The 11,479-nt window shown below is 53.3% G+C and overlaps 5 protein-coding genes across 5 annotated transcripts; 2 read left to right on the top strand and 3 right to left on the bottom strand.

The window, feature by feature from the left end:
• Positions 1-2,862: 2,862 nt before the first annotated feature.
• BBA_00380 (cell division control protein) lies at positions 2,863-4,734 on the bottom strand (the record flags this gene model as incomplete). Its single annotated transcript, XM_008595477.1, has 2 exons — positions 2,863-4,616; positions 4,686-4,734. 2 exons carry the CDS (start codon positions 4,732-4,734, stop codon positions 2,863-2,865), a joined length of 1,803 nt encoding a protein of 600 aa, XP_008593699.1.
• Positions 4,735-5,428: 694 nt separating this feature from the next.
• BBA_00379 (TspO/MBR family protein) lies at positions 5,429-6,193 on the top strand (the record flags this gene model as incomplete). The annotated part of the gene is made up of 2 exons (XM_008595476.1): positions 5,429-5,544; positions 5,824-6,193. The coding sequence occupies 2 exons, from the start codon at positions 5,429-5,431 to the stop codon at positions 6,191-6,193; spliced, it is 486 nt and encodes a 161-aa protein (XP_008593698.1).
• A 255-nt stretch (positions 6,194-6,448) lies between these two features.
• Positions 6,449-7,530, bottom strand: BBA_00378 (amino-acid transporter arg-13; the record flags this gene model as incomplete). The annotated part of the gene is made up of 2 exons (XM_008595475.1): positions 6,449-7,330; positions 7,417-7,530. The coding sequence occupies 2 exons, from the start codon at positions 7,528-7,530 to the stop codon at positions 6,449-6,451; spliced, it is 996 nt and encodes a 331-aa protein (XP_008593697.1).
• A 1,315-nt stretch (positions 7,531-8,845) lies between these two features.
• On the bottom strand, positions 8,846-9,591 carry BBA_00377 (ER membrane protein SH3; the record flags this gene model as incomplete). The annotated part of the gene is made up of 2 exons (XM_008595474.1): positions 8,846-9,423; positions 9,495-9,591. The coding sequence occupies 2 exons, from the start codon at positions 9,589-9,591 to the stop codon at positions 8,846-8,848; spliced, it is 675 nt and encodes a 224-aa protein (XP_008593696.1).
• Positions 9,592-10,702: 1,111 nt separating this feature from the next.
• On the top strand, positions 10,703-11,352 carry BBA_00376 (WSC domain-containing protein; the record flags this gene model as incomplete). The annotated part of the gene is made up of 2 exons (XM_008595473.1): positions 10,703-10,986; positions 11,133-11,352. The coding sequence occupies 2 exons, from the start codon at positions 10,703-10,705 to the stop codon at positions 11,350-11,352; spliced, it is 504 nt and encodes a 167-aa protein (XP_008593695.1).
• Between the last annotated feature and the right edge of the window lie 127 nt (positions 11,353-11,479).

Here is an 11,479-nt window from a genome sequence, read left to right as displayed (position 1 = left end):
AACTTATGTACTAGGTGCCTATCCGTACTAATACATAAGATACACAAGCAAGTCGAGATGAATTTGACATGACCAAAAAAAAGCCACTTGAAAGTAGATGGCTATTAGAAAATGAATAGGTAGGAAGGCAAGGCTGCATGCAGCTCGAGCAGCTCGGAGCTGGCTGAACGCCGCCAAGGGTCAGTAATGGTGGTGGGGGGGGTAACAGACAAGCAGGGAGATTTTAGTGCTCGAATTTTGGGCCGAGATGGCACACAAGGTACGCAGTATGGATTACTTGGTAAGGAGAACAGTAACCAGACTCAAGACGTGTCAGTCATCTGCCATTTGCCATGGTGTGTGTGTTTTCTTGTGGGACACTGGAATAATTGACGCCCGAGATGACGATAACACACCGCAGTGGCCATGATAAACTGGCCCAGTATGTATCCTCTCAAAGGCACCTGCCGCCCGCACGGCAACTCACTCAGTGGGGTGTCATCAGGTCCGGCCTCATTCTCACAACGTTGCCCTCGCTTATACCCCTTCCATTGTTTCATAAATGACCATTTCCTCATGAAACAAGAAGAAGAACAAAAAGAAAAAAGAAAAAGGGAGCCATTATTCTCTTCTTTTTTTTTTTGCACATCCCCTTCTCCACTGGCTGCCGCTCGCTCATTCAGACTTGAACCTGCGTTTGCGTAAGCCCGCTGGCAGCTGATTTTTTTTTTTTTTTTGGCAGCGACGATCCCTGATCCATGCAGTTTTCACCATCGTGAAAACTTTATGCCACCAACACCGGTTTGGGGGAGGACTGCAGAAATTTTGATGCCACGTGCATGTAATTTACCGAAACAAATGCATACACTGAATCAAGGTACAAAAACATGGCGAAAAAGAAGAATGACGAACGAGACAAAATTACAAATTACAAAGTTAAGAAAGGAAAAAAAAAAAGTAAAACCCTCTTCCATCTCATCTCCACGCCAAGCAATAGTTATGGAAGCAGCCGCGGGAATAGAGGCGATTGCCGTCGCCAAGCCATCAGTTGGCAGCATCACCAGCAGGAACTCCATCAGAGAAGCAAGGTCGATGAACACACGCACACACACAATATGATGTAACGCCTGAGGAGACTCCAAGCAAGCCCCTGCATCACTTGCTTCATTGGATGTCCTTTTTTTCTTTTTTTTTTTTTGCGCCTCCAACTGTCCCAAGCGGCTGTCGCTCTACACCAAAAAACGTGCTCCTACATGGCGCGCCGCGGCTGCCCTCGTCAAATCTTGGCACGTCCCAACTCGTGCCATGTGTGGTGTGGTAATTGTATACAACGACTTTGCTCTGACTAGCTGCTCTCTGCTTGCTGCTGCTACGTGATGGCATGCCCGATGTGCGAGGCGCGCGCAAGGCCATGACGCTTTGAGGTGACGACCAGAATAAAATCTGAGATTTGCGGTCGAGAACCAGAATGAAAAAGAGACTACGGATACTGACATATAACGGGGGTACGTTGAGATCTGCGAGCGGTATCCGTAACTAGGTATTTATCAAGTATTTATCTTGAGAATGCGTTGGGCGCTGATGAACCCCTTCAAAAGAACAATGGCGCCACAACTGAAAGCTGCATGGGTGGTCTCGCCGGGCCACACACCAACCGGGCGGCTAGAGAATTTAATAGTTCGTGACCCGCGTATTCCCTCTGATGAACCGGGAACCGGGAAAGTAAACTTATTACGGAGTATTAGTAGAGAGACTAGTTACTCGCACGATACAAAAGGCACTCCATCTACATGACCATGACCATGACCAGTGATTACACAGCTCCGACCAAGGCAAGGCTCGTCCGCCGGGAGAAATAGAGCCAAATACCTAATTATGGCCCATTGTCAGTTGAGACGTGTGTTTGTTGCTCCCGTTCGGCTGCCGCCCCCAATGCAACCCGCGTGCCCGTTGGCATGTGGGATCTTCATTCTGCATCGTTGCATTGCAGAAAAGTGGCCGTCCTCTCCACTCACCACACACACACACACACACCTTGTCAGACGATGAACAACAATGTTGCAGCAAGAAATAGACCAGGGTACAAAGAGACTGATTATTTGACTTGTTGAAGAATGCAAATATATGCTATATGAATATATATATATATATATATATATATCTATATTTTAGAACGTGTTGCATATCTATTGATTGGCATCATGGACTGGTCAACTTCTCACGACTCAGATTCTTGATTGAGATTTTCGTCAAATATACAAGTTGTCAAATATCCAAGGTCAATTTTATAGAAAAGACCAGTGACTATTTAACAGCTTCAGTGTACGTACAAGAGCATCAATCGACATCTGCAAACAGGACCTGGTAGCTCATATTCTCAAAAACCAATCAATTCACCACTACTGGTCTCAGTAGAAAGCACAGCGTGGCGCAATCTCTTCCTCCTCCCCTTACTCTGTCACCCTTTTTCCTTTTTTTTGCTTTCCGTTTCGAGCCAGGTGCGTTGAGACCATGAGTCGTCGCACATATCAGATATGTCAAGGTACACCGTGCCACGGGCACCACCACCACGACTCATTCACCAGCACGACTCATTCACCAGCATTCTGCGCCATACGTCACTTTCGGTTCAAGGACCCAATCAAGCTCCAGTCATGATGCTCACTTGCATTTGTGACTATTCTATTTCCTGTCGGGGTATTACCTACAATGCCAAAAACAGACAACCTCCATGTTACATGCAGCCAAATAACCAAAAAAACGCCCGTCCGATGTTGTACATGCCCGTACCCATGCCTGCGAAAATCCAAGAGAAAAACCGTCATGAAACAATGCCACAAATTGCGCCAGACAAATGTTGTACAATGCACAAAAAAAAAACAATTAATCCAACGCCTCTCCATGCAGAATGCTCGCCAATATTCCCGAGCCAATACCATCCGCAATCGCCTCCATGTCCTTTTCCGTGACACAGCTTGCCACTCGCTTGTCATCGCCGCTCGCCGACACGCCCTTGCGGCCACGCTTGCTAGGCGTCTGCGGTGTCATGAAGCTCCCGTTCTTGCCCTCGACCGCGTTGACGAGGCCCAGCGTCTCCAGGCTGCCCATGACTTCGCGAAACTCGGAACTCGACAGCGGGTGAAGCACAGAGTCGCGCGTGCACAGGCGGCAGTACGCATCAAACAGCTTCTTGACGGTCGGTGCAAGAGATTGCGTCTTGCTGGGCGTAAAGGGCGTGCCAATCTTGATCTTTGATCGTAAGTGATTCTCATAGGCGACAAGAGCGCACAAGGCCGCCTTTTGTTGCAGATTGAGAGTCTTAAGTCGCTGTGTGGTGCCGTTGCTGAAAGCTGCAGCCGTTACCCTGTTCAGATGTGCAATTGAAGCGCGTGGAGCTGTCTCAGCCGTCAGTGCCTTGAGAGATTTGCCCATGAACTGCACAATGCTTCGCCCGCCCGTGGTGGCTCCGTTGATATTCTCGCCCAGGGGTCGCTTTGACGGTGTCATTTGAAGCATAGCTTCTCTTGCCTCCTCCTCGTGCTTGGATCTCGTCTCGCCTTCAATCAGATCCAAGGCTCTTCTGCAAATCTCAAACGCTTTGCGGAGATCTCCCGTCTGGCTCGAGACCTTGCGGGAGCACAGTTCAATGGCAGCGGGATGGATGAACGGAACGTAGTTGTCCTTGCCCGCTGGCATGAGAGACTTGAGGCGCGTGGTGATGATGTTCTTGACCTGGTTCGCGGTATAAGGAAGAAACGGAAGAAGCTCTGGCTTCAGGTTCTTGGACTTGAGGCGAGGCAGAAATCGGTCCGTGAGATCCAGTGCGTTGGCAATGCCGACGAGGAGAAGCCTTGACGATTTGTGGAGAGACCATTCAAAGACGCGATACAAGCTCTCCAGGCCCATGGTGAGAATGTGATCTATTTCATCAAGCGTGACGAGATACGTCGTGGCATTCTCGTCCTTGGGATAGAAAGCGTCTTGCAGAGCCTCCACCGCAGCAGCTTCCGTCACACCTTCTACCTGCAGACCCATACCCTCGAGCAGTGTCGTGTAGAGGTCCTTGGATGACTTGATGCTCATGCAATTAATGTACGCCGACCTGACACCGTCCCTTTGCGCGTAGTCTTGGATGAGCTCGGTAATCATGGCGCTCTTGCCGGTGCCAGGCGGGCCGCTGACGTAGAGGCACCCATTCGGCGTGTCCGACTGGCACCGCTCCAGAAAGTCCGTAAGCTGCCGACGCTCCTCGTCGCGACCAACCAGCTGGCCCGGCTCCGCTCCGCGCGCAAATAATTGCCGCGCCGAGTGGTAGACGGTCTGAATGGTGCTCGGTGACAGCGGCGAGTGCGGCGTCAGCCGCTTGAAGAGCTTGCCGGCCGACATGACGGCGTGCCGGGGCGTCGTGGGATACGCGGCCAGGACATCGTGGTGGCGCGGCGTTGACGGCGTGACAGGGTTTCTGGCCGAGGTGAGCGAGGCAGCGCGTTTTCTTGTGCTGGTAATGTCGTCAATCTCTGTCTTGATAAGGACGGGCGCGGCGGCAGCAATGGTGTCCTCGGGGTTCTCGTTCTCATCGTTGTAGTCGACAGTGGTGGCGCACGAGCGTCGAGGCCGTTTGGAAGGAGACTCGTCGTCTGCATCCGGGGTAATAGGTAAGTACGAATGCTCAGACGAAGCCGCGCTTGCTTGTGCAAAAGACATACCATACGCCACCGCACGGCGGGATCTCTTTCCCAAAGTCGAGGCAGCCATTGCTGCAGAATCCGGGGCAGGGGGTGCTTCCTGCCAGTGGATGCCGAGATGGAGAAGGTTCTTGCTGGATAATGAGCAAAATGCTTGTAAATGCAAGATGGGAAGCTGCAAAGGACAATGAGCGTTGATGAAGAAGAAGATGAAGTCGGGAGTGATGATCTTGTCGCTTGGAAATGGCAGAAAACCCAGGTTGCTGAGGAAAGCCTTACAAGCTACAAGGGAGCGAGGATTAAGTAGAGCTTTGCTCGCGCCACGACAAGGGTCGCGCAAGGGCGGGACGAACCGTGTCAAGGGCGCGTCGCAACGCGCACAGTACGCGATGAAATCCATTAAAGTGCTGGTCTGTGCGCCACAGATGGCAAACTTGGGTGTGGCGCGGGCATGGCCAGCGTTGCATCACGTGTTTTCATCCAACATTTGGGATACAGGGAGAGGAATTTCAATGGGAGTGGGTTAAAATGATTTAAAGATGAAATATCCAATCTTTGAGAAATAAGTCGTACCATTTGCATCTCCCGTTACGTGTACTTTTCTATCGTCCTGGCCTCTGATTGTGGCGTTGGTGGGGAAGCGTGCAAATCGAAAAGCTGTCAGTGACGACATCGTAAATCGGCCGATATATACAGCCCGCTACGCACATTGCTGCATCAACCTACGCCTTTCGAAAACAATTCCTCTCGCCAACCCGCCCACCATGACCACGTACATTCCCTCTTTGACGCTGCCTATTGCCGCGTTTCAGCACACGGCCACGTCCGTCCTGCTACCCATTGCTTTTGGCACCGCCGTCGGTTACAGCACCAAGCGCAAGTAACCCTCGCATCTCAAATCACATCGGACCCGAAAGCTTACGCATTCCCAATCTTCTTACAGCCGACAAAACCGTCAAGACGTACTTGGATCTGAAGCAGCCCCCGCTGCACCCTCCGCCTTATGTATTTGGCCCCGTCTGGACCGTGCTTTATGGGTATACCTCTCACCCCATCTCTCTCTCTCTCTCTCTCTGTCTCTCTCTCTTTCTCTCTCTCTCTCTCTCTCTCGCTTTCTTGCCTTTTCTCCGCTGACATGGGGATTGATTGTTTTTATCAGTGTCATGGGCTACGCCGCGCATAGGGTCGCGTCCGCCGGCCTCTCGGCGCTCGCCTCACCCGCGACCGTCGCGACCACCAAGCACTCGCTGACCGTGTACACGATTCAGCTCGGGCTCAACCTGGCGTGGATGCCGCTCTTCTTCGGCGCGCGCCGCCCCGTCGAGGCCACCGCCGATCTCGTCGCCCTGCTCGGCCTCAACGGCTGGCTCGCCTACACGTGGAGCGCCATTGACGAGACGGCCGCGTGGCTGCAGCTGCCGTACCTGGGATGGCTCGCGTTTGCGACCTATCTGTCGGCCGGCGCGGGCTACCTCAACGACTGGGACATGTCGGACAAGGCGCTCGAGGCTAGAAAAAAGGCCGAGTAAGACTGCCCAATCACACACACTTGTCGTGCGCATCGGACGACTGCTTTGAACCATTTATTTTGAATGTCATATCAGCCTTTACTTTTATGTAAAAAAAGAAAGAAAAATGTAACACTATATCCGTCTATGACTTGAACCATCTTGTTATCAAATGAGAGCTATCCCTAACCAAAACGCCACAACATGCAGTCGTATATACTAAATGCCCAGATGTAGTAATGAAGTGATCATGAGGCGCGGCGCACTGCACTGCGTTTACAAAGGAAAATTTCTTTTCAGTCCATCAAAGACCATGAAGATAAAGGCGGAGCTGGGCGCCGACCGCAGACAAGTAATACCGCAGCCACGATAGAGGCCGCGCAAGCCCGACTGGCGCCAGATGGCCGACCCCTCCGCCCAAAACGAAGGTTTCTCGCCTGGAATTCCCAACGGCGAGGTCTGCATGCGTGACTTGATGGTGTCGGCAGGAAAGAAGAGAAAGTTGTACGACACACCGGCCGAGGCGCCGGCAACGGCCTGCTGCCACAGCGGCAGTGGTGTCGCGCGTATGCGCTCCTGCTCCGCCGCCGAGGCCGCCTTTTTCATCGCCATGGTGTAAAACATGGCCGTGACCGTCTCCTTGGCGCCGAACCAGGCCGCAGAGCCACCCGACTCACGGATCAGCGTGCCCATCTGGCCGTGCCAAAAGCCTCGGAGACCATCGTGGCGAAAAATGTCGCGGACGACGGCGAGCGGTTTCAGGCCAGCATTCGAAGCTCCGCCACCGGGAACCTGAATTTTGCACTTGACGAGCTCGATCGGCGTGAGGACAAACGAAGCGAGAGCACCGGCAAAGGCGCCGGTGGCGTAGAGCGCGGGCAGGGAAAGCGGGGTGTCGCGGCGGGCGAGGCCCGTCGCGTACAGCCCTTCGCGGCCGAGCGACTCGAATATGAACAGGCTCGAGGTCTCAGCCGCGGCACCGACGAGCGGCGCGCTGATGCCCCGGTACAGGCCCAGGAAGCCGTCGGCGTGAAAGGACTGGCGAAAGCAGTCGAGCGGGCCCTTGTAGCGGAGGGGCAGGTGGTCGGGCTGGCTCTGAAGACGGACTTTGACCGTGTCGAAGGGGTATTCAATGTATTTCCCAACAATGCCGGCAATCTGCACGTTAAGAGCATGGTTAGCAGAGGGGGGCAGGTATATTGAGAAGCGGCGCAAAGGTGGAATCGCCAAGACGCAAGACATACCGAGCCGTACAGGATGCCCTCGGCAGTTTCTTTGGCGGCATTCTTGACGGGGAGCGATACGTCCGGAGCCATAATGACCGGAGGGGCTTCAACGGCGACGGCGGTCGGATTCATGCTCGGTGATCGAGGACGAAGCGGAGTCTTATCGCGTAGTGCTATTAGAGATGTGGACTTGTTTTTTTTTTTTTTTTGGTGTTGCGCCTCAAGCCGCCAGCACGATGCCGTCGGGGGCAGTCAGCGCCTGGGCCGAAAGGAGATGTCGTGCCGCCTCGGAGGTTGATCGCGAGCTGTCACGGTTCGCAGCAAACGGGTGGTTGCGTTTGCCAGGAACTCGCGGGAGGGGCGTAGGATCGGGGTGGCTTTTGCCAGGTGTTGTCGCACACAGAGAGAGAACCGATTGCGATACCGGTGGTGGCCGTTTTTTTTGGTGGTCACCAAACTAGTGCGGGTTGGAGGAGCGCTGAGATCCGGGCTGCGAGCAACAACAATGGGACGCAGAACAGGTTTGAAAAAAAAAGAAAAAAAAAAGAGCAAAGAGTCGGGGAGAAGATATATAGACGAGAGGGGGGTTGCGGAGGGTTTATTATACAAGACGAGCGGCTGATATGTCTCTCAGTTGCCCCTGCTGCTTGCTGGAGGTCACATTGGGCAAGTACAGGCAAACCCCCACCATGGGCGGTCGAGAATCACTTGGGCTGGACGGCCCAAACGAAACAAGACGGTGACATTGCACGGCGGTGGATCAGAAATCGGCATCTGGCTGCCGTGGCCGCCCGTCGTTTTTGTAGGTCGGTGGGTGAGATACTTTTTTAGCCCAAGTGTCGCTTTGGTCCCTGCCTCCTGTCATCAGTGCGGCCGACTGTCAATCCCACATTGATTAGGTGCTGACAGGACGGGATTGCGGGCGAGGTACCCAAGAAGGTTACATTCCGGCAATCTTCAAAGACAGCCAGCCTAGTCCGCACATGCCCTCAACCAGCTTCGCTGCATGCCACCGCCATGAGGGATTTCCTGTGACAGGTTGAACAGTGAGCGAATACCGCGCGGCGCTGCGTCAAATGTCGCCATGGCCTCGATACTAGTTATACCGTTCAAGCCCCGGATGACGTAGCATAGGTAGAGGTCTGTCTGCCTCGGCTGAATGCCACCCAAACGTGTCTGTATAGTACTACACACAGATGCACACGGTAAATCGCAGTGTACTTTTGCATGCGATTTATTATTCCGTATATTTCCATATTTTTCAGACCCAATTAAACGAAACTGTCAGCTCTACCGAAACCAATAAACGCAACGACGAGCCGCTTAGCCGGTTATGCGCGCACGGCTCTCTGCGAGGCCAACAGTATCTAATCATGAAAACGTGCTCTCATCCGTACAACATGTCCCGTTCCCATCCAGTCTCCAACTGCCATGCTCACTCCTCCATTTAATCCCTCTTCTTCGACTTTTTGGGCGACTTGGGCGACGCCGGCCTTGCCGCATCCTTCTTGTCCGCCGCCTCGTCCTCGTCGCGGTCGCGCTTCTCGGCGTACCACTGGCCGGCCTGAAGAACCAATACGCCAATGAGGACGAGCGCCAGAATGGTGTTGCTGGCCGACATGACGCGCAGGCTGTCCTCCTTGCCGAGAATGTACTCGCCGTCGCTCTCGCCGCGGCGCGTCTTGGCGAACTCGGGCTGGTCCCAGATGCCGTCGGTGAGGGCGCGCAGGCCGCGCACGATATTGGTCATGTACGTCGCGGCGCCAATGACGTAGAGGATCAGTGAGGCGCCGTCAAAGAGGAAATTGGCTTCCGAGGGCCGGAACAGCTTGATAAGGAGGCCGGCAAACGCGACAAAGACCATGATGTTGAGCATTCGGTGGATAAGGGGCGGCGCGGCGTGCATGAACTTGAGGTGCGTCTCGAGCCGTGGCAGGAATTCGGCGACGAGCGGCTCCTTGCTCCAGAGCAGGGGAAAGTCGTAGGGGAACGAGGCGAAGAGGATGCCGAGGAAGAAGCAGGTAGCTGGGGAGAGAAGGGGGAGGTTAGCGATGGGAGTTTTGCGCGTTGGATGGAAAGAGAAAAGCAAGACATACGTCCGATAATCATGAGCGTGGCAAACGACCCGGATCCTTTGTAGTTTCTGGACCGAGTCGTTTTGGTCCAGTCAATCCAGCCATCAAAGAAGCCCATGGTGTCGGTGACGGGGTCGGTGTCGTGCGGGGAAGAAATAGATTGAAGATAAACAGAGAGTCCGGTATCGTGGTAGTGTTGCTAGGGCCCGCGACGGTAAGTTGTGATCGTATTAGGTATTGGAATGAGGAGCGACGATGATGATATTAGGAAATAGGACGTTGAGAAGAAACAAAGAACTGTGTTCAAGTTGGGTGGCGCGGTTCCTTGGCTTGGCTGACTGGGGGGCTTGATTTTGCTGTGGCGTTGCGTAGGTGGCAGAATCAACGCTGCCAGTATCAAACTAGATGGTGTAACTATTTATAATACGCTTTTTGTTTTTGACTCGGTTCATAGCTTGAAACTACGAATTTAATTGTCATCATGCCCGTCTCCCGTCTTTGATACCTTGTTATTTACCTACTTCTTTGCTCGGTCTTCTCATGTTGTGCAAAGCTCTGCGGCATCCACTGTGGGGTAGCTGCATTCAGCATTCAGCCAGTCCCTGCATCTTCATTTCAGCGCCCAACGCCACTGGATGGAATCCGCACGCAGAATATCTGCACTAATAACTCGCACCGCACCGTTTGAGAATGATACCCGGATCGATGTGCAAGTAAGGAGTGCTTGAGAAACAAAATCTAGTGTGCAAGAAAAGAAGAAGTGCATCAATCCAACAGCACAAGTACTTTATATTATTACAGGTCTGCCGTGCGTGGTGGAGATGAATGCCTCATTCGAGCAACACTCGCCGTGCGCTTCGATCCTCAATGCCAGCAGCGCATCGTCTTCTGGAGCAAGAGACCGAAAATAGGCGCAACGCTATCGTCAAATGCCGCCCTTCTCCTTCGAGTTCTAACTAGAGAGTACAACAAGGCGCAAATATAATCATCTAAAAAATAGCCGAGCGTCGCAGCATGGCTTTGTCGCGAGCAAAGCGCTAACAAATCGAATCGGGCTCAGACCCTCAGCTTCCAAAAACTCTCGCAGAATCTCACTCCCAACCTCACTCCTTCATGAACCAGAAAAAGAACCCCTTTTGATCATCTAAGTCGCATGCGATAACACATCATCAAACTCACCCCCCTCACCCGAACCTCACGCAACTTCCACGTCACCAACTGCCAGCTCAATGAAGCCCCATCACATCCTCCTCTTCGCCGCGCCCCTGAGCCGCCTTGCCGCCGCCGCCGACGACGGCAACGCCCAGGTCCGCGTCTACACCGACGACACTCGCACCTACACCTACTACGGCTGCTACAATGAAACCACCCTCACCCCAGGCTCCGCCGGCACGCGCGCCCTCGCCGACGGCACCAGCCTCGTCCAGGCCAACGCCATGACCGTCCCTGCCTGCCTCAAGTTCTGTCACGACGGTGATACCAAGTACCGCTACGCCGGCGTCGAATGGTCCCGGTACGTCCTTTTTTTTTTTCCTCTACTTTCCTCGCTTCGCTCGATATTGGGGGGGAAGCGGAGCGATTTCATTTTTTGTAAAAAAAAAAAAAAAAAAAAAGCCAATGGATGGGGAAATATTTTTTTCTTTTGCTAACCAGAGGTAGAGAGTGCTGGTGCGCGCAAAACATTGCGGGCATCGCGCAGAAGCTCGACGACGGCGAGTGCAACTTTCCCTGCGCGGGGAACAAGACGCAAGCATGCGGAGGGCAGCTCAAGCTCAACGTGTACCGCATATCGGCGGCGGCGTCGCGCAATTGGGCTGGCCAAGGCGTCGGTGCGGCCCTGGCGGCGCTGACGAGCATGTACATGGTGGTGCTCTTCTGAGGGAAAGGGGCACCATTGCCAACCGATTTCAGGTCTTACAATTAATATTTCTTCGTGGTTCTGTTTTCATAGAAGCGAGCGATCATTGCGGGTAAAGAGAGTCAGATATACGAAAAGAGACGCAACA

This window comes from Beauveria bassiana (assembly GCF_000280675.1).
Source record: "Beauveria bassiana ARSEF 2860 unplaced genomic scaffold BBA_S00001, whole genome shotgun sequence".
Taxonomy (NCBI): Eukaryota; Fungi; Ascomycota; class Sordariomycetes; order Hypocreales; family Cordycipitaceae; genus Beauveria; species Beauveria bassiana.
Note: the sequence above shows the minus strand (reverse complement) of the source record. Positions and strands in the feature narration are given on the sequence as shown.